This window comes from Bactrocera dorsalis, chromosome 5 (genome assembly GCF_023373825.1).
Source record: "Bactrocera dorsalis isolate Fly_Bdor chromosome 5, ASM2337382v1, whole genome shotgun sequence".
NCBI lineage: Eukaryota > Metazoa > Arthropoda > Insecta > Diptera > Tephritidae > Bactrocera > Bactrocera dorsalis.
In genome coordinates this window covers 7,742,797-7,763,444 of record NC_064307.1, presented here as the reverse complement: position 1 = coordinate 7,763,444, position 20,648 = coordinate 7,742,797, and the positions used below count along the sequence as shown (strand labels likewise).

At 40.1% G+C, this 20,648-nt stretch overlaps 4 protein-coding genes across 8 annotated transcripts; 2 read left to right on the top strand and 2 right to left on the bottom strand.

Moving 5' to 3' along the window:
- The first annotated feature begins 1,038 nt into the window (after window positions 1-1,038).
- Window positions 1,039-10,368, top strand: LOC105231465 (tyrosine-protein phosphatase non-receptor type 23). The gene is made up of 3 exons (XM_049459397.1): window positions 1,039-1,844; window positions 3,698-4,083; window positions 7,695-10,368. Exons 1-3 carry the CDS (start codon window positions 1,808-1,810, stop codon window positions 9,702-9,704), a joined length of 2,433 nt encoding a protein of 810 aa, XP_049315354.1. The 5' UTR covers window positions 1,039-1,807; the 3' UTR covers window positions 9,705-10,368.
- On the bottom strand, window positions 10,132-14,844 carry LOC105231297 (transcription initiation factor TFIID subunit 2). 2 transcript variants are annotated; one of them, XM_011212510.4, is made up of 10 exons: window positions 14,690-14,844; window positions 14,563-14,617; window positions 14,332-14,495; window positions 13,109-14,258; window positions 12,532-12,980; window positions 12,061-12,473; window positions 11,782-11,992; window positions 11,325-11,720; window positions 10,666-11,251; window positions 10,132-10,581 (listed from the first exon to the last, which is right to left on the bottom strand). In XM_011212510.4, exons 1-10 carry the CDS (start codon window positions 14,743-14,745, stop codon window positions 10,369-10,371), a joined length of 3,693 nt encoding a protein of 1,230 aa, XP_011210812.2. In that variant the 5' UTR covers window positions 14,746-14,844; the 3' UTR covers window positions 10,132-10,368. The 2 variants fall into 2 exon arrangements, with proteins under 2 accessions (XP_011210812.2, XP_011210813.2); XM_011212511.4 differs by having other exon boundaries at window positions 10,132-10,578.
- Window positions 14,845-15,261: 417 nt separating this feature from the next.
- LOC105231296 (tubulin polymerization-promoting protein homolog) lies at window positions 15,262-16,244 on the top strand. Of its 2 annotated transcripts, XM_011212509.4 has the most exons (4): window positions 15,262-15,506; window positions 15,611-15,852; window positions 15,904-16,048; window positions 16,116-16,244. In XM_011212509.4, exons 2-3 carry the CDS (start codon window positions 15,641-15,643, stop codon window positions 16,046-16,048), a joined length of 357 nt encoding a protein of 118 aa, XP_011210811.1. In that variant the 5' UTR covers window positions 15,262-15,506; window positions 15,611-15,640; the 3' UTR covers window positions 16,116-16,244. The 2 variants fall into 2 exon arrangements, with proteins under 2 accessions (XP_011210811.1, XP_049315355.1); XM_049459398.1 differs by lacking the exon at window positions 15,262-15,506 and having other exon boundaries at window positions 15,513-15,852.
- A 34-nt stretch (window positions 16,245-16,278) lies between these two features.
- Window positions 16,279-20,457, bottom strand: LOC105231295 (type 1 phosphatidylinositol 4,5-bisphosphate 4-phosphatase). Of its 3 annotated transcripts, none has more exons than XM_011212507.4 (6): window positions 20,308-20,457; window positions 19,363-19,703; window positions 18,153-18,331; window positions 17,877-18,086; window positions 17,652-17,816; window positions 16,279-17,589 (listed from the first exon to the last, which is right to left on the bottom strand). In XM_011212507.4, the coding sequence occupies exons 2-6, from the start codon at window positions 19,505-19,507 to the stop codon at window positions 17,473-17,475; spliced, it is 816 nt and encodes a 271-aa protein (XP_011210809.1). In that variant the 5' UTR covers window positions 19,508-19,703; window positions 20,308-20,457; the 3' UTR covers window positions 16,279-17,472. The 3 variants fall into 3 exon arrangements, with proteins under 3 accessions (XP_011210809.1, XP_011210808.1, XP_011210807.1); XM_011212506.4 differs by having other exon boundaries at window positions 19,840-20,375; XM_011212505.4 differs by having other exon boundaries at window positions 19,932-20,372.
- Window positions 20,458-20,648: the final 191 nt, after the last annotated feature.

Here is a 20,648-nt window from a genome sequence, read left to right as displayed (position 1 = left end):
AAGTACAAACGACTTAAGCGAGCAACTTGCAGAGCCTTGTCCCAATGCCCACACATTCAGAGCACTCATAAAGACGCTAAATTATCAGCACACAATAAATCCACCGTCTATTAAATCCACCGCTGCAGACAAGCAAGCTCGCAATAAAAATCTATATCTGCCCAAAACCACAAAAACAACTGCGGTAATAATGAAATGCGACAGTTTAACAGCGCAATCGCACAACCCGCACGCAAGCCAGACGCTCACGCGCAGGTCAGGAGAGGCAGGGCGCATTTGTATGGGCTTAAAGGCATACAAAGACCAGAAATGCCCGCATGAATTAGTACAACAACAATATCAGTGAGATAACAATGAAATGTGAAAATCCGTAAGTAACTGTAAATTAGTGGCTACACAGCGGTCGGTAGTAATCTGTCCGCCAGTGCAGCAAGCCGCGATGTCCGCCAAGTATATGAGGGTACTTCACCAGGCCACTTCCTAAACTGAAAATAAGCGCCAGCCATATTTTGACCTGCAAAGTTCGCCATCAAACCAACCCAGCAACGTTTAATCTGCACACCACGACGCCGTGGAATTAAGTTTGCTTCAACAGTCTTCAGCCGCCAACCGCCAGTTGACAGCAATGAGCAGATAAACCCGCGCAGTATTCGGCTAAGACAACCGCATGGGATTCCGCTTGCGTCGCTGTTAGCTGATCAAATGCAGCTGCTGGCGATAACGACGACTCCGCTGTTGACTCCACTTAAATCAGCGCGAAGCTCCCTCGTCTACAATAACGCCGCAGCTGAGCGCAATGCAAAGCGTTTCCCTTTCAATTGTCAACAAAAGCTTGAACGAAAATGAAACAAGAAAACAACAACAACAACATGAGGGCCCGCAAACACGCAAACAATGCTGTTTGTTGCAAGCGGTCGCTCATTGTGTGTTGGTGGCTTCTCCAGCGCCGCCGCAAAGTTCAGCGCCGTGACTGCGACGTGACGCCGCAGCGTTCGATGGTCTCTTTTGGGTGCGAAGTTTTATAAATGCCAGTGTCGCAGCACAATTCAAAGATTCGTCTTTCGGTCGTGCAACACTCAACTAGCCAGCAAACAGCTTCGAATCGTCGCGTTCCGCTTAGCAGCTTACAAGTTTAGTCGCTCGTGCTCGTCTTTCACACGGATACGCTGCCGCCGCACTAAATAAACTGAACTTTTTGCTCGTGCAAACATTTCGATTTTTTTGTTGTGGTGCGCCTTTAGCCTCGCGGCAACGGATGCAGTAATTTTCTCTGCTTGCCTAATGCTTTAGTCGCTGGTGCTTTGTTTTTGTTGTGTGGCGTAAATTGTACTTTGCAGTGTTACAGTGCACGACTTGCAATTGTGACAGCGATTTGCTGTAGTTTAAAAACCAAATAAACAAAAAATTAAATTAAAGCGAAATAGCACAAGCTTCGCTGTCGCCTTGCCGTGAAGCGGCAAATTCGTAAAAACGAAATTAAATGTGCAAAGATTTGCAATAGCAAGCATAACAGAATTTGCAGTTTGTTGTTGTTGTGTGTGTAACACTGTGCGGCGTTCAATCCGCGACATTTGCGTGAACGGTAACGGTAGTTATGTTGCATAGACGACAATGCTGAGTGACACTTGTGATGTTGGCACCTTTTCGGTTGATCTATTGAGTGTGTTTTAGTGTGAAAAATTGTTGTTGCGCAAACTAGTCCTTTCAACGAACCCAACAACTTCTTATTACAACAACAATATTCAAATAAATAAAAATACAAAGCGCTGAGGTCGCGTTACCTTCTCTGGATTAAAATAGCAGCGAAATGCGGACACACCTATGCATTTGCCTTTTAGCTTTTGGTAAGTTGACATTTACCGAAGGACCTGTTAAACCCTGGTTCTCTAAGTGCAAAAATGATCGATTAAATTAAAGGACAACAAATGTATGTCCATATATTAGCTTGCTTGAAAGGAATAGAAATATCTCCGAATGAAATTGTGCAGTACAAAGCTTACTTTTTCATTGCCCACTGAAACTTTCCGAATTTCTTTCAATCTACTTCTATGGAATGATGTTCAATTAATTATTTTCGTATCCTTTCACTTCACTTGCTTATGTAACGAATCTCTATCGGCGCCTAAAGCCTTACCTAAACTTATGTTTTTTTGCGCCAACTCGAAATTGATATCGAAACGAAAAGAAACGGATTAAAGTCTGGGGATATCCTTTTATCGGAATTCAAAACCTTTGTTTCTCCGGTAAAATATCAAGTGCAAATATCTCGACTTTAGGTACTTATAAATATCGGGTAGTCGAAAAAGTATTTTCGTATTTCTTATCAAACTTCAACTTATTTTTTTATATTTGTAATGAACTTTAATGAACCTAATATCGAATAATATACATATATAGATACATTATTCCATCAGAATAATATATTTCTCAGCGAAAAACCGCGACAAGTAGTTTTCACAAACATCCCTTGAAGCCAACTTTACTCCATTAAGGAAGCTCTGCATTGACCGAAACAAATGGTAGTCAGATAGAGCAAAGTCAGGGCTGTATGGTGGATTCATCTAAACTTCCAAGCCAAGCTCTCCCAGTTTTTGCCGAGTCATCAAAGATGTGTATGGTCTAGCGTTGTCCTAATGGAAGACGAAACCCTTTCTGTTCATCAGGTCTGGCCGCTTTTTTTCGATTATCTGCTTCAATCTCATTCGTTGTTAACAGTAAAATGTAGAATCATTCGTTCGATCAGGCTGGAGCAGCTCATAGTGAATGATTCCTTTCCAATCCCACCAAACACTCATCATAACTTTTTAAGGCGTCAATTCTGGTTTTGCGAACATTTGTTGAGCTTCGCCACGATTGGACCATGATCGTATTTGATCCACTTTTTATCTCCTGTTACCATTCGCTTCAGAAATAGTTCGATTTCATTTCGTTTCAGAAAAAATCGTAGATATTAATTCGGTCCATTAAATTTTTCACAGACAATTCTTGTGGTACCCAAACATCGAGCTTCTTTTAGTAGCAAGCCTTTTTGAAATGGTTCGAAACCGTTTGATGATGAATGTCAAGTTCCTTAGCGATGTCATGGTTGCTTATGTGATAGTTCTGGTCAGTCTTTTCCATAATTTCGTGGACTTTTTCAACGATAGGTCGACCAAAGCGAGGTGTATGTTTCACATCGAAATTTCCTGAACGAAAGCGAGCGAACCATTGTTGTGCTACACGAGTTCGTAAACTTCACAAATTTAATTGGTGATTTGCGTGGTATTCATCCCTTTTTTATATAAAGCGAATTTCTTCATTACTTTTACTCATTTTTGAACAGCTGTAAGTTTTTTTCAACTTCTCCGAATTCAATTTTTTTATATTTTTTTTTGGGTAAATGAAGCTTAAAATCTCACATTTCCAACACTATATGGTATGACAAAATGTGATTGGTAGCACTGGAGATATACGACTGCAATGACATCTATTGAAAAAATACGAAAAGACTTTTTCGACTACCCTATATTAAATAAATGCCGAGCATAACTGGACTAAAAAGGATGTACCGAAGCTTTTTCTTGGGCATAAGCGTTTGTCATTTTGAATTATGACGTTATTTTTGAAAAATATTAAATATATGTTTGCATGAAACTCTTCACAAAACACTTTTACAACTTCATTTTCTTCATAATATCTCCTTCTATTTTCGTTTTAGGCATCTTGAATGTCCGTTCTGCAGCCGCAACCGAAGCAGCCGCCAGCAATGTGCAGCCAACCTCTGCGGCCACATTGTCGGAAGCCACATCGCTTACAGCGACGCTAGCCACTGCGCCGGCGACGGATGAGACGCCTAAAGATAAACGGCAGGTCGGTGCCAAAGACGAAGCGGTATACCCGAACCACCGCGCCGACACCGCCGATGCTGATGACCCGGAAAATCCGCAGGAAACCATCTACGGCCCAAAACCAACACAATTCCTCATTCGCCCCATTGCGCCACACGATCACCAGCAGCACGAAGAGCATCAAGCGCCGCAGTTGCGTAATTATCCGGCGACAATAAGACCGCACGGCACGCAATTGCTGGAGCAGAGTCAGGAGGTGAGTGGCGTGAGACAAGTGCGATAATAAAGCTTTGTAGTGGTTGTTGTAGGCTGCAGCAGCAGCGCAAATGCTAATTCGAACATTTGAGGCGACTTGCTAACGTGAAGCTAATAATAAGCGAAAGGTGGGCAAGACTGGGCAATCGTGAGGGGGGTGTTCGCATTGCGACAACTGCTTTCGACATTTTTCGCTTTTCTGTAATTTCCATCGGATTGGAAAGGGTGAAACGACTCATCCGCTGCGCTGACAGGTATTCAGTTGTTCATTCATTGCTCTAATGCCAGATGGTCTGTGATCTGTGCGCAACACCAACAACAATGCGCTTTCGCAGTGCAAATACTCAAGGCGCAGTCGTGACTAGTTGCACGATTCTTAAAGCAAAGCGTTGTAAGCTTCGCGGCGGCGGCGGTCAAACGCAATTAACATGTCGACAACATCGCAAATCGCACGAAGGTGTCTGCGTCGCTGTGCTAAACGAAGCTATTGCTCCTGAGTTTGAAGCATATTTATGTTTTGTGTTGAACAGATTTCCACAAGCGCCGTCAGACACATGAACTTTGAAAGGTTCAGAAATGTTACTTGATTCGCGATTTATCCGGGATTACAAGAATACAATAATGGAGTCTAAGCCTATTAAACGGATTTTGAAATATTCCACACATGCATGAAACGGCTCAAACATTTGTAACGTTCTCATATTTAAACAGTTACAACAACAATACGCTGTTTATTTTAGTTGCACGACAGTGATTTTTAATTGCTGTTAAATCAAAAGGCAAATGGCTTCAGTCATAAAAGCTCATTGCTAATCGATTTGCTAGCGCTGAAGGTGGGCCATTAAATCAAGAATATGACTGGGGTGCCAGGTCAGACGCGATAGCAGTAAGAACACCATATTTCGTGTCGTGTAATTAATCTCATTTTTTTTATTATTTTATGTCAATTTTATGCCATAAAATCATTGCTAAAATCTGTTGGCAGCATTAAATTAGGGAGTGAAGTTCGTCGCTTAAGTCTTTTGATTGCTAAATGACCGATATTCACGCTAGTTAACTGCAAATATGCGGCAATTGTCTTGCATAACTATTTGTTTTTAATTCGGTACCTCTTAACCGGAGCTAGATTGCTTATTTGTCTTCTTGCCTGTCTTTAAAACTGCGGGTTTCCTCGAGATTATCTCAATTTCAATGACAACTCACCTTGACCGAAAAAATGCATAATTATCTGAGGCAGTTGGATAATTTGGGTGCGTACCTTTTGTGCAACACTACATCGTACTAAGTTGATGTACTTGCAGCTTAACCCAAATTAAATGCTCAGCACTATTTTGCCATTTCGATGCGGGAGTCGCGTGTTTTCTTTGCGTGTCCACGGCGACAATTAAACTCAAAGTAAGCGGCGAACGTTTTTATTTTCGGCAAGCTGCGCTGCGAAAATGGACAAGTCACTTATGAAAGTAAAAGCAATGTCGCAAAAAGTGAGGAAATAACGGCGTAATAAGTGCCGCTCGCTTACATCACAAACGTCATGGAAATGTGCGTAATAATTACAGTTATTTCGCTGTGAGGAAAACCAAATGACAAAATTGCTAAGTGCCAAGCCGCAAATAAAGGCTAATGTTGCAACAAGCGGAAAAGCATGTGTGTGTATGTGCGTTTGTATTGAACAATCGCTTGTTTTAAGGGAGCACTCACGCCAAGTCACCTTTAAACGTGGCTTTCATGTGAACTTTATGAATCTAATGAATGCGTTTAATACGGTTTGTTCTTCTGCAGCTAAGTGAAGCTTCAAAACACGCACTCAATTGCCACCAAGGCTTTAGGCTCTTCTGGTAAGCAGTCTCAATATTTCAACACACTTGGAACCTTTTTCCCAAACAGCCGCTCAGACTCGTTACCAACCGATCAGTCACATTAACAACAACTGCAACATCACTTTTCGCAACATTAGCTTAAGACATACACTTAACTACCTATATATATGGTACACCGTATTATTCTTCCGAAACCAAGTGAATTCGCCCACAACAAGCGTTAAATTTGCATAAATTGTTTTTGCTTTCTGAAGCTAAATAATTTTGCTCAATTTGTTCATTCAACACAAACACTTCTATATGCCACACAATTCTCACCGCATTATTCGCGCTTTTATAGTATATGCATGGTAGATCCAAAGTTTTTGTTGTTATTGGTTCAAAAATGAAAAATAGTTGGTCGCCTCTAAATGTCTAATAATTTTCCTCGCAGTTTTAACTTTTGAGGTCACTGGTTTACCGCAACTTGCGGCTTTACCGCAATACTTATTTATGTATAACAGTTACTTGTAGTAGTGGATGCACTTACATAAATGTTGTTGTATGTCTGCATTCGCATTGTTCTTCAGTAATATAAACGCTTCAGATACTGCTGAGAGACAGTACTATCCAGTGGTACACTGACGGCTAGAAAATATCGGAAGGTATTGGAACAGGCATTGCGGGGCCGTATACCAAGCTATCCATACGAATGGGACGTTTTCCAAGCATTTTTAAGCAAAAGTTTTTGCTGTAAGTCAGTGCGCACAACTCAATCTTCACCGCGACTATCACAACCAGCGCATGCCCTTCTTAGCGACAGTCGAGCGGCATTAAAAGCATATGAGGTTAAATAGTTTTTTGTAGAGGAGTGAATAGGAAGGCTGAACCGGCTATCAGTGTGTGGTTACACCTAATCTGGATGTCGGGGTAAAGGGGTAGCCGGAAATGAGCTAGCCGATAAACTAGCCCGCTCTGCGGCAGCGTCCAAGATGATGGCACCAGAACCATGCAATCGCGGTAGGGTTCCCTACTCTTAAGGAGCTGATCCGCACGGAAGAGGGAGTAGAGAGCGCACAGCACTGGCAGCAGGCAGCAGAAGTGCGCCATGCCATGCTGCTTCTAAGAGGGTACAACTTCTCTAGGTTTAAGGAATTAACCTCCCCGTAACAAATTCCGCCTCCTCGTAGCGCTTCACACAGGGCATTGCAGGCTCAGGAAGCACATAGCCATAGCCTCATGCGTAAACTGCCGGTTCTGCGACTTGCAACAAGAAACACCAGCACACCTGATTCTGGATTGTCCAGCAATTTGCAGAAGCAGGCTTAAGGCCCTGGGTTCCATCTACTTGGACAGGGATCACATCTTCTCAGTAGCGCCCAGCAGGTTCCTGGAATTGTTCAAGATGCTGGACCTTGGTGACCATATGTGATATAGGAGAATATCAATAAGGAATAGACCCTAGGTCGCAGTGCAATACCTCAGTATTATTTATCTATCTATCTATCAGTAATATAAAGTAAACACGAAAAGTTTTCAAAGTCGTCTGAAAAAGTATTTCTAGGATCGCTAGTCGCCTCTGAGTCTGCTGCCGTTGCGTCTTCAAAATTATAACATGTCTACCAACATGAATGAAGATGTTGCTCAAAATAGGGCTCTCAACTATTGACTGCTCCTAAAGTGTTAATATAGTTCTAAAAATTTTCAACGTTTTGCTCCTCCGGGAAACAAACCAAGGCATATGAAGTAGCGAGTTGTATTAAGCAGCCTCAGATCGTTTTTTCTTTTTCATAATAAAATCTCTCTTTGATTGCAGATCCAACATTTCGCCTATCTGCAAGACATTAACCGCAATCACCCGAAGTCGACAGCCTCCGCTTCCGAATTAACCGGGAAGCCACGTACGGCACAACAACAGAAGAAAGCTTCGAAATCAGGACGTGCCCATATATCACCTTCACAATATCGTGGAAATGCCGAAGAAGCTGAACAGCGTTATGCGGTCGCCATTCAGCCGCCGAACCCAACAGCCGCGCAAGCTCCTCATTACGCAGCGCCACCAACACAAATTGTGCCGCGTTACCAGCAGCTGGGACCACAATATCAACAACCAGGAGCCGGCGCACCGCAGCAGCCATACCAAATTATACCCGAAGAAGAATTTCTTAAGCTTTTGGAGGATGAGTTGCGTGCGCGAGCCTTCCATGAAGCGCAATACCGTCAGCAACAGGCTGCACATGCACCTTCTCCCAGTAAAGGCCAACCTTTGCCACTGCCTGCTGAACGTGTAGGTCAAGGTTTAGGCAACTATCGTCAACACGCGCAGCCACAGTCACAATCTCCCGTCGAAGAGCCAATACCCGAATTTGTACAATATGTTCCACGTCACCGCGGTGGCCCCAAATACCTGCCTCAACCACAACCGCAGCCGCAACCGCAGCCACAACAAGGTGACCCACAAACTGTTGATCCATCAGCCGACGTGCCACCACCACCGCACATACCGCCGCAACTGGCATACTACCAACCACAAGTGAGCTATAAAACATTGCCAAATCACCCACTAGCAAAGTCATCGCTGGAGAATGAAATCGAAAAGCTGCTTGCTGCGAATAAACCTTCACCCAATCAGCTGACGGATAATTCCAATGAACCATCTGGCGTAGTACACCAACACCAGCAAGCTCCGCAACAACAGTTGCAGCCACACCCGGAGCCGCGGCCACGCCCATACGCTTTGCAACAGAAAATTTATTCCTCTCCAAGCGGATCCCAACCCACACCCACACCACTAGTAGATGCCAATAATCAACCGTTTATACCGTCCTTGTTTAGATTTAGCAACATACAACAACCGACGCCGATTTACCCCACACAAGTGCCGCAACACATTGTGGACGCCAAGAAATTGGGTCCAGTGGTGTACCCTCCAACGCAGTCTCCCACGACGGTACAACAGCCACAACCCACACAGTACTTCTACCAAGAACTAAATCCAACAACCAGACCCAAAGCACGCTCAAAACACTATGGCACGAAAGTTTCAACATCTTCACCAAAGTTACGCGAGAAAGAACCGCCAAATTATCCAAACGTACCAGCCGCAGCCAAGTATATTAACCCCCAACTATATTACGACTACGAACGCCAATCAAATTCACCAGCTCCATCCGGACGATTCCACCCTAGCCCCCCCGATCCCAATGCACCTTCCGGAGAACAACGAGTACAGGCACAACCACGGCCACAGCCGCTCGCTCATCCTCAACAGTATTCAGCACCTGCACCATCTCCACAGCAAGTGCACGCAAACCGTCAATATATCTCGCCCGCCCCAGCTCCATCACAATCCAGTATTTACGTCTCACAAGGCACAGGTATCGCAACACCCTCACGCAGCACCCCAGTAAAAACGAAGTCCATCGAAGATGTGCGCCAACTGCATTTGCCACAACCCGGTGGAAAGCCTCTCACCCAAACCGAATTCCAGGCGCTGATAGATGCTGGCTACCCAGTAACAGCTGTACCAGTACCGGTGCCCGTTCCTTATGAGCAGTACATAAAAGAGCATCCTGAATTCCGCAATCAACCGGTGGACTATGCGCAGCTCATGCAACATATAGCTCAGCAGTATGGTCCACGTAGGGGACTTCAAGCTCAGGGCTCGGAGCCGACAGCAAATGTTATAGCTTCGTCGCCTGATGAACAAACGGCGAACAGTGGCGGCAATATAACGTACTTGCGACCGCTGGCCGACCAGAAACGACATCCACGCGATGAAAAGGATACAGCGATCGCTGGAAAGGCGGATGAAGCCAAGCAATAATCCTTTTAATACTGTTCTCCATAGCTTTTAACTGTTGGTCCCGGCAATTTCAGAAGCAATACCTAAGTTCTCTCATGCGCACAACACGATTTCGAAATTCGAAGTGCACTCTACATAATATCTCTCAACAACGGCTCAGTTAAAAGATTCATGCCTGTTCTCCATTCTTCCATTTTTCCTATATTTAGTTTAACAGTGGTCGTGCAACTTTCTAGCTGGATTAAAATTCGCCGAAGGAAGCAACGGATCATGCCGAACACACGTGGCCACTTACAGTTAGTAAGTCCAGTTGGCACTATACTGCACATTTATTTATAGTTAATTATATGTATGTAATTCTTAATATTATGAATATGTTTGTACCTAAAACACGTCTATTGCGAACAAACGAGACGATACGAAGTTTGAAAACCCCAAACGATTGTAGTGAATTTATTAAAAAAAAACATTTATTGTATATACTAAATACCATTTGCAATGCATTTTCTGAAATTGTAATTCACACATACTTATTTCCATAATCGTTATATATTCACACATATGTAACGCATTATATTGAAAATGCTGCAGAAATTCTAAACATATATACTTTTATGTGTAATTTTTGTAAATTACTGATACAAAAGTAGAATGTAAAATATAAAACTGTATCATTATAGCTTAATTATGTGAAATTTAGTGTTGGCGGATTGCTATTTGAATTGCTGCTGTCCGCTGAGCTGAGAGTTTCCGGCGTGGCTTCTTTTGCCTGTATGCGAGATATGTTGGGATCCTTTTTGTCCTTTCGCTCACGCTCCTTGTCACGCTCTTTTTCTTTGTTGTGCTTGTGTTTATGCTTATGTTTGTGTTTCTTCTTATCCTTCTTCTTTTTCTTCTGCTGAAAATGTAAAAAATTATTCAATAAGTATCATATCAATATATATATATATGTATTTGCGGCACTTAATAGTTCAACACACACCTTTGATGAGTTCTCTGCCTTATGCCTACTTTCGGCGTCTGTTTTATTGGCCTCAAAGCTACTATCTTGTTTCATTATTGTAGTTTCGCCCACGTCGATGATGGTTACGGAATTGTCGTCCTCCTCGAAGATTTCACTCTTCATACGTTTTGGCTCGGGGGAATGTACGTTGCCATCATCTTCTGGGTTAACTACAACCTTTACCTCACTGTCGAACGACTCCATCTTCATGTCATTGTCTTCAACAAGTGTCACCTCCTCAGTTGTTTCCAGTTTAATGACTTCATTGCCCACCTCAAATGCTTCGGTAGCGGTGCGCTTTACTGCAGTAATAGAAGTATGGTCTTCGACTATGTCGAGCTCTTCGTTTTTCACTTCGCTTATTATTGCCGGGGTCTTGGGTTCGTTATTGGCAATTGTGCTGCTGTTGGGAACGGTCGTTTTCTTTGTGCCTTCCTTAATTATATCTTTGTACATGTTGCTGACATCAGCAGATTGCAAGCACATTGGGCGCCGCGTGCCATATAATGCATAATATAAGTCCACCATGTCACAACGTAATTTAGTATCGAATGCCAATTTGTTGCTGTAAAACGGACACAGTTCAGTTTAGTTTTTGAATAAAAAAAAATAAATGTTAAAAATTTAGCTAAACTCACTTCATATTTGCCCATAATCGCTCTACCAACTCTGGCCGGTCCAAACGGCTGCTCCGCGACTCGCGGCTAAATGGTGGATTGTCGATTAATAATTGGGCAAGCGCATGACGTGCTGCAGGGTCGGGATCTGTTTCGAGCAACGTAATCAAATGGTCCAAATCATCCCAGCGTCCATCCACTTTAACAAAATCGACCAAACACTCCATAGCGGCTACACGTAGATCCAAATACTGACCATAAGCTGCATAGCAACGGTAGATTTTCGGCAGCGACGGCAAGTGACCACATTTTTGTAATTTACGTATCACCTTAAGACATGAAACCGAAACCATGTACTTATATGACGGTAAGTTCTTCTCTAGGTTAAGTAGACGGGTCACTTCCTCAAGTACAAGCCTTTGAAATATTTCAAATAAGTACAATTACAAATAAAACAGGAAACAAAGCGAAGACTTACTTAGCATCGGCAGAGAGACTGTCAGAGGTAATAGGCGTTCCACGGAGTGCCACTGAAACAACTGGCGTAATTGAATTTCCTAAGGCGTCAACTAAAGCCGCACGATAATAAACATCTGAATAATGGTTCCGCGTGTTATCATTATATTTGAAAAGATCGAGAAGAAAGCGTATAACTTCCGGTGGGCAGATACCGTGAGACGTGCGTAAGCCTTTACAAAAATAATAATAAAAAATAATAAAAATGCTTGAATTATATTAATGATCATGCGACACCCACCTGCCATTGCCACAGGTATAACCTTTTGCAAAAAATATAACTGAAAATTGGCAAAGTTATTTTGCTTGATGATATGGGGCGCACTAAAGGAGCCAAAGAATTTTCGGAAAATATTTAACATGGCAGGAGGTCCACTCCATTGCGTCACCATTTGATTAGCCACTTTGGTAAGACAATGTCCAGCTTCGCAACGGACTTTGTAAAAGCAGCGCTCATTTTCAATTGTATCTGTGAGTGCGGAACGCGTAGCGTTGGTGGGATATTTCTCCAGAGCTTTAATGGCCTCAAACTGTGCTGTTACATCGCGCTCATGACGCAGCTGGTATTGCCACTGGAAGTCAGGTTGTTCAATATTCAAATCTCGAATTAATATCATTTCCGGATCTAGACGAATCCAAAGAACAGGCGAATCACTACAACAATATAGGAAAAATTTAATTTAATTTTGATTTGTTTTTAAGCGCATCTTACTCCATTGCCGACAGATCCATATCTACTTCTTCGCCCGTACACAGCGGAATTTTCTTCTTTTTATTTCGGCGACTTTTCGAATGACAAGTGATATCTGCCTTCACTACGGTATTCTCAATCTGTAACATGTGCTTGAAGGTGCCGTCCAATTCCTGTAGCTGCACCAGCAATGGGCCATTATATTTACGAACGCCACGTTGACTCACGAAATCTTGCCGTATCTCCAACTCAATGGTATTCCGCTTCCGATTGAACACCGATGTAAAGGAGAACTTTGCGTGGCCCCCGGTACGGACCCATTGATCCATGAAGACTGACATATCTTTACCAGTTACAGTGAATATCGCCTTGATGAATATATTCGTGGAAATTAGCAAATGATGCCATAAGCCAGAGCCGATTTTAGTCACCGCCGCATTGGTTGCCAGCACCAACTGTTTGTTGAAAACCTAAATAACAAAAATCAATCACTTGTTTAGTTGAACAGAGGAGCACATATGTTATACTAAAAGTTTTCCGATCTCGAAAACTAGTTGTGTTGTTGTTACAGTGCTTAAGAAGTTGAAAAAGAACTTACTTGTATTAGCAGCTCTTGGCCGATGCGATGCTCCAGCATACGTATGACCAAATGTGCCTTGCGTCTCATGGCTTCCACATATTTTGGCGAAACTGTGTGTAAACTTTTTATAGGAAAATAATGCACAATTTCAGTTTGCTTGCTGGTAGCGCTCGCGGGATTCGTACTAGACACAGGCAGTGGCGCTGGCGGCTGACTGCAATCGAGTATAATTCCGCCATATCGCTCCTCATAGTGCACAACTCGCGCCAACTCGGATTGAACCCATTCGCGATATTCATTATTACCAAAACACTTTCTGGAATATAAGCCACACAAATACTCAGCAATACCTTTTGCTAACCATGTGTCCGACCAATGATGTGAGGTGATGAAACATCCGAAGAACTGTTCGGCAATCGCGCGTGACATTAATGTTCGTGTTATGTAAGTCTGATCGATAATAGCAATGGAATGCATAAGATGCACAGAAGCTATGCTTAAAGTAGCATAAGCACTGATGTCGGTATCAAGTTCATCTACAAAAACCTGTTTGTAGCAGGAGAAAGGGTAACGTGTGGAAAGAGTTTCTTCGAAAAATTCGAAAGCTTCATGCAGGTATCGTACGGTATTTTTCAAAAGTGGTAAAAGCTGTGGCAGACAAAAGTGAGTAACCTCATGCATATGAGGATCTACGTAGATTTCAAATGGGCCTACAGCCAATGCGATATTAGGCGCACATACGGGCGTTGTGAGTGAATAATGAAATGTTTTTCGTCTCAAATCGGGTGTCATAACCACTTCGACAAGTTCACCACATGACACAGCCGTCAAGTGTTTATCCACGGTGAATTCGAGTTTCCATGTGCACGGATCTGCAAAGCTATCAACACAAGGAAACCATAAGCGAGTTGAATTTTCGTATGCGTATGTGAACATATGTGCACTATTAGGTTGCTGTTCATCCTCACTAGTTGGTGGTATAACAAAGTGTATACCACCTTGTGGATCTTCCATTGAGAATTCTATGCCGATACGTAAACCACGACCTTCTTGGATCATGTGATATCCTTCTGGTGGTATCTGTATCAACAATTCACCACAGTTGACATCCGGATCGGTTTTCTGTGCAGCACTGAGATGGTTTTTGGAGTACACATCTAAAGATCTCCTGTTAAATATTTATTAAATTATTTATAAAAGAATATTAGTGGTAGCAGTTTTGTTTAAAAGGGGCGTCTTACACTTTCGGATCTCCTTGAAGGATATCCAGGAATGGATCGAAATAAAAAAACTCAGCTTCACAAACATCATTTAACAAAATGCGATAAATACGACACTGCTTTGCATTCAACCTTATAAGCCGTAAATTTTCTTTGGTTGGCACTATGGTTAACTCCACTGCACCCTAAAATATATTATATATATGTATATGAAACCAAATTTTCTATGGTTTGAGACTGCAAACAACTCACAATTATACTTTTGCGTTCGAAACTAATGCCGGTCAAACTCACAATTTGATGCGCCGTATAGTTATGAAAATAGAGAAGGAAATATTATTTTGAGCTGTTGATTTTTACTATTTGCACGAATACTTATAATTTAAATGGGCGTGCAGGCACATCCTTTGGTTCGGTTTTCGGTTCGCTATCCATTTTAGCAAATTTGTAAAATATTTTTAATTCCACAGCATTTCAATAAACAAACTACACTTTTAACAAACTTGTTTATCATACCGCGTATAAATGTCAGAATCAGCTGATTACAGTCGTGGAGAATAATATAGGTAAGCACCTTCGACAGATAAAAATTACTGTGGGACAATTTAGTTGAAAATTCTAACAGTAGAAGGTGAAATTCTGAGCGTGGTGAGTATGTACTCCCTAACTAGAGTAACTAAAATTTTAATTTTTAAATGCGAATATATGAGATACAGCAGAAAAGAGCCCTAAGTAATTTAAAAAGAGTTGACCGCCGGATGCGTTCCGGTTACATAGCCATCGAAACGAAACAGGAAAGAGATCGTTAAACGCCCGTGAAATCTTATTCTATTATTCTTCTTTATTGGCGTAGATAACACCAGTTCTATTGCCGGACATAATTCATGGCGATAGAATAGAAAATTACGCCAACCGCCATCTTGTTCTATCACCTTTGGTATTAACAAGCAGATCCACTATTCCTTATTAAACGCCCGACGCCAAATATACATATAATAAAATATTTGTCACAACTGTTAAATTTTGAAACGCGAAATTCCATAATTGTAAAAATTTCAATTAGTTAAATTAAATTCTAACGTAAATGTACATACATACCATCCATATGCACCGAAATATTCACATACTTAAGTAATTAACGATTATATGCATCATAGTAACGGCAATATAACAAACAAAAATGGGGACACGAGCTAGTAGGTATCAAATGTCTTGAAAAAATAAACAAAATAAAGTCAATACATATAATATGTGAAACAAATTTACACGTGTATTATCCTATTTATATATACGAATCCAGCCGACAGTGCAAAATTTGCAGTTATAAGCCATGGCCGACGAAGATGAGAATAAGCAAAAGAAGCATACTATCGAAAGTCTCTTCCACTTGTATGCAAACAATAATATCAACACCTTAGACTTAGAAAATGAGACATACGAAACCATATTATTGTCCCAGATCGATTTTTGGTTGGATCAAGCAAAATTATTAAAAACGGTATTCACGATGACCGACACTGGCATGGCTTATATGAAATTCAAGTAATTTGTAAATAGCTTTTTCTATTTTTTATCAAAATGTTTCATTTTAAGAAAATGGCGTTTAGACTTCGAGGAATTTTTGGATTTTTTAAACATGATTTGCCAGGGTAAAGAAATTAAGATTGATGACGTTAAAAAAGCGCTACTCGAGGCTGGTCCGCCTGGTGGTGGCACTGAAATTGTTGTCGTGAAATAAGTAATTTATGAGTACAAATTTAAAATAATGGATGTAACTATTCAATACAAAATAATTTCCTTAAAAGGTTATTGTCCGAGTGGACTCACATCATTTAAAAGTATCACAATGTTGAACATTTCGCTACCCCATACTAGGAATGACAGTGATCAGAAAAATCCAATAAAATTTACAATAAGTTAATATATTTTGTAATCAATATATATAAATGAATAAAATAAAATAACAAGTTCCTTTGGTTTTTTCGCGTTTATTTACAGTATATCGTAATAATCTAAATATAATTGTATAAGTTCCATAATATTTCATTTAATCATATAGTTAATATTAAATGTTGGTTTATAGAATTCAGATTTGCTTTTTTTTGCTTTCTCCTGTGCCTTCATTTCCTCCTACTGAATGCTTCCGTTGAATTTATACGCGAACCATTCTAGACTTATATTTTCATTTTGTTTATACATATTATTTTCGATCTTAAATGGCCGAAATTATTACAGGCTAATCAACAAACATGCGTTTACTAGCTGCAGGACAACTTCATACATGTGAGGACCATCAACACGTGTATTCATTTTTTATATATGTAAGTATGTTGAACTTTATATCTAAGACAAATTGTAACGGAAGCGGGATTTTTCGTTTTTCGTTTGTGTGTGTTGAATAATTATAATCTATTCACGCGTATGCACCGCAGATCAACATTATTTGTTGTAATTCAGCCGGGGAATAAAAAACATTTACGTACAAATACATATACAAAAGTTACAAAATGATAATTTATGATAAAATTGTAATATATAAGTATAGCAGAACCAAACACATAGTAAACCATTAAACAGAGGTTCGCGAAAGGCTTACTTTATCTAAACAAAGTGAATTTATTCAAGCGACCAAACTCTAAAAAAAACTGAACTAATTACGTAAAAAGTTGTCTACCTTTGTTTGCTTTTTAATAAAACAAAGCATATTTCTACATAAATGTGATTTTGAGGCGCGTATTAGGTAAGACATTTTCTACGTCTTCTTTGACTGCCGAGATTATGTTGTACAAAAGGGGTATTGTATTAGTGAATTTTATCAGATATTAGGTCATTTATGCTAACGCAGCGTGTTACATGCGTTATAACTTTTTTGCATTAATGTAATATTATTATTTTTTACCCGGTTCGAATAATTAATTATAATGCAATGTTTTTTGTTCAATTGCATATTTATTTAGAGTGGTGAACTATGCATTTTACGGTGTGTTTTGAAAATTATTCATTAGTGAATGTTGTCGGTAATAAGTAGTATTTTTTATGCATCTATACCTGCTTTTTCATTCTATCTTTCTCTGGCTTTTTAATATGCTTAATGTGTTTATGTTGTGTTGATTTGTTTTGTTAATATCAAAAGGAATGATACAAAAACATTTAAATACGCCCTTACATCGGACCATCTATGGCGCTTACTTTTAAACGGAAATAATAAACAGAACGTGCACCCAAAAAGGCTGCAATCAGAAATAGGCCAATATAAGCAATAACGATACCGCCATGATCCTGGAATGTACAAATAAATGAATAGTCATGAAAAATTAACACCATATAAATTGAAGCCTTACCTTTGCATACTTATACGTGCCAACAGTAATACCGATGCCCGCAATAAGGAATAGCAATCCTAATATAGCGAACAAAATACCGCGTCCGCAAGCGAAACGCGATCCTACAGACGAAACTTTTCTGCAGTGGGGACAGCGCGCCAATGCATTGTGAAACGTATTAAACTGAAATTATAATTTATAATATAAACAGTACTATAGAATCCACTTAATTCGAAAATATACCAAAAATGTGTCTGAACAGTGTCCGCAAGTTACACGGCACATTCCTGGCATAGCCGGTACGGGTGGGGTAACTGGACTCGGTGCCAAATTTATAATACGCTTGCAATTAGGCCGAGGACAAGCTATGCGCTGCGACGAACTTTTACAAATCAACAGACAGTTGCATGGGCAACGCACATACTTCTTGCCAGGAGGCGCATTACGTATTGGCTACAGAGATATTAATTGCATTGTCAAATGTTTGTTAACGGTTTTTCGAACTGTTTTAGTACTTACAGTTGCCTCATTGCAGTGGGTGCACTTCACTACATGTTGATCTCTTTTCAGTGTAATATCGATCATGTTTTGGCACACCCTGCATGTAACCATTGGTACACCAGTTCCAGTGTTTGCCTGATAAGGCGGTGGCAACTCATCGGGACCCACAAACGGAACATTTGCCTGGGAAACACCGCCTAAAAATTATTGAAGACATTTTAATACAAAAACAACTAATTAAATACGTTGGGAGCTCTTTTGAACAGTAAATTAAACCTTTTCTGTAGAATATATACATGTCGGATGAGACTTATGGGAAAGCATAGAGAAAATGAAAAGCAAGACAAATTCAAACCGCAAAAATAAAAGAGGATGAGTGTGCGAATCTAAACAGATTGCATTAAATGAATGATTCTTCTTCACTAAAATCTAGCTGGCAGACAGATAGAGATCTATGTCAATGCTAAGTGATACACTATCTTGTGCTTCAAAGAGCGGGTTTCTTTCAACTTGCGTTCACAATTACATACGCATTATGAAATGTGTATTATTATAAATATGCGCAAACACATAATAACATATTATATGATGCTTTAGTTCTTATACAACCAACAATAACAGATGAACCGTCCGGGTTTATATACATACATGCTGCAGGGATAAGGATTACATATGTACATATGTATATATAAGCTAAATAATTTGATAATATATCGCAAGACAACAGCTGTTTCTCCACAAGCCATGACGTGTGAGTCATCCCGCTTTAGGAAGGGGTACAGGAAAGTTATATGTGGGTAAATACAATGGGAAATAAAAATCACAACCACACATCGAATTCGAATGCTGCTAAAATGAAGTGTTTTCTCACAGATAATAAGTTTTCAAAACAATTACATATTTTATAGTTATACTCTTTACACTGGAGTGCTGTGGTAATCTGTGATATACATATGTACATATGTTTTACAAGAGATTAATATATACTTTTAACCACTTCATGCAATCGCAAAAACTGTAAAAGATCTGCAAAGCACCCACGCCCCTACTTTTATTAAATACACTTATACGGTTTCTATTACTGCATTGTGGTTGCTGCATTGCTGCAGTTCATTTTAGCAATTGTGGATGTGTGCAGCATCAAATGCTTCCCATGCGACAGTGCCGGGTTTAATGAACTTAATAGCACGTTAGATTCATAATTGTGTGTTAGATTTGAACTTATTACCTTCAGTCGGATTTGCTCCTGCAATAACAGCCGCACCTGCTTCTCCGCCCCCAACACTGCCTACTACAGCACTAGGCTGCCCTGTAGAGTACGTATTATTGGTCTCCTCATTGTTAATCAAGCTCTGCTTCTCAGGATCAGCCATAGTATCAGCGACAGAAGATATTCACTGAACTTTAAATTTAATGAGTTCAGGTGTAAACTGCAGAAATCCCCGAATATTTCGATCACTGATCTATATTCTTTTTTGTTATTTTCTTTTGCTTTCCGACTACTTGATTCAATGCATTAATTCATTAATTGTTTAGGTCCCTCTGTGAGCACTTCTTTGTTCGCTGCAACTATATAACATATAAACATGGTACATTTAGATTATTTGCTTGGTAATATAGAGTTTACGATGTTAATTTGAAGCGAATATGGCACAAGTGGTTTAATTATATTGGATTGTAAAAAATAAATTATATTTATGTATACTTTTTTCAAAGCGGCAAAAATCAAGCTGAACGTTCTTCCCTGCACCTTAGAAATTGTTCTTTAAATGCGACGTTTAAATCACCATTACCTACCCCTTCCGAACCCTATTCGCATTAAATAGACAACTACTGAGGTTTACGAACACTTGGCTATGCCGATTTCAATTTCGCTTCATTTATATTTGCATTTTCCATGCAATGCAATGAAAACCGTGTTCACCGCTTTTGTTGCTTTCCCTTTTTATCTTCTCTTCGCCACTTCTCCTTTCAACGTTATCCCCATTTCTTTGTTTGCCAAATTGTTTTTCTATTCCTTATATTTCTATACCCGTCCGTGAATTGTGAAATTTGCATTTGTTATTATCGTTCAATACAAATGATTTAACCGGCGGCTTTCAACAAATTTGATTCCTTTATGTATTCTTTGACAACATAAAGATAATAACTTGATAATAAACTTCCTATTTACCAATTTTTTACAATATTTTCGAGAGCTATGCGGAATCCTCCCAAATGTAGCGAAATGACTTTTACAGAGTTGTACCACAGTGGAACAATTTCGTATTTGGCTTTTATACTATGTTTACACAGTAGAAATAGAGATTACGATATTTCCGCACAGTTAGTCCTTTGGAGGACATATGACTCTGGGATAAACTAAGTCTACGAGAATAAAATCGTTTCTTTTTGAAATTGTGTGTCCTCTGTTTTTATGTTAACATGTTTACTTTGGGTTTGAAATGAAATCATGTGATGAATAACATAATGAGCTTAACGATTGGTAAAATCTAGACAGAAAACTTGACACAG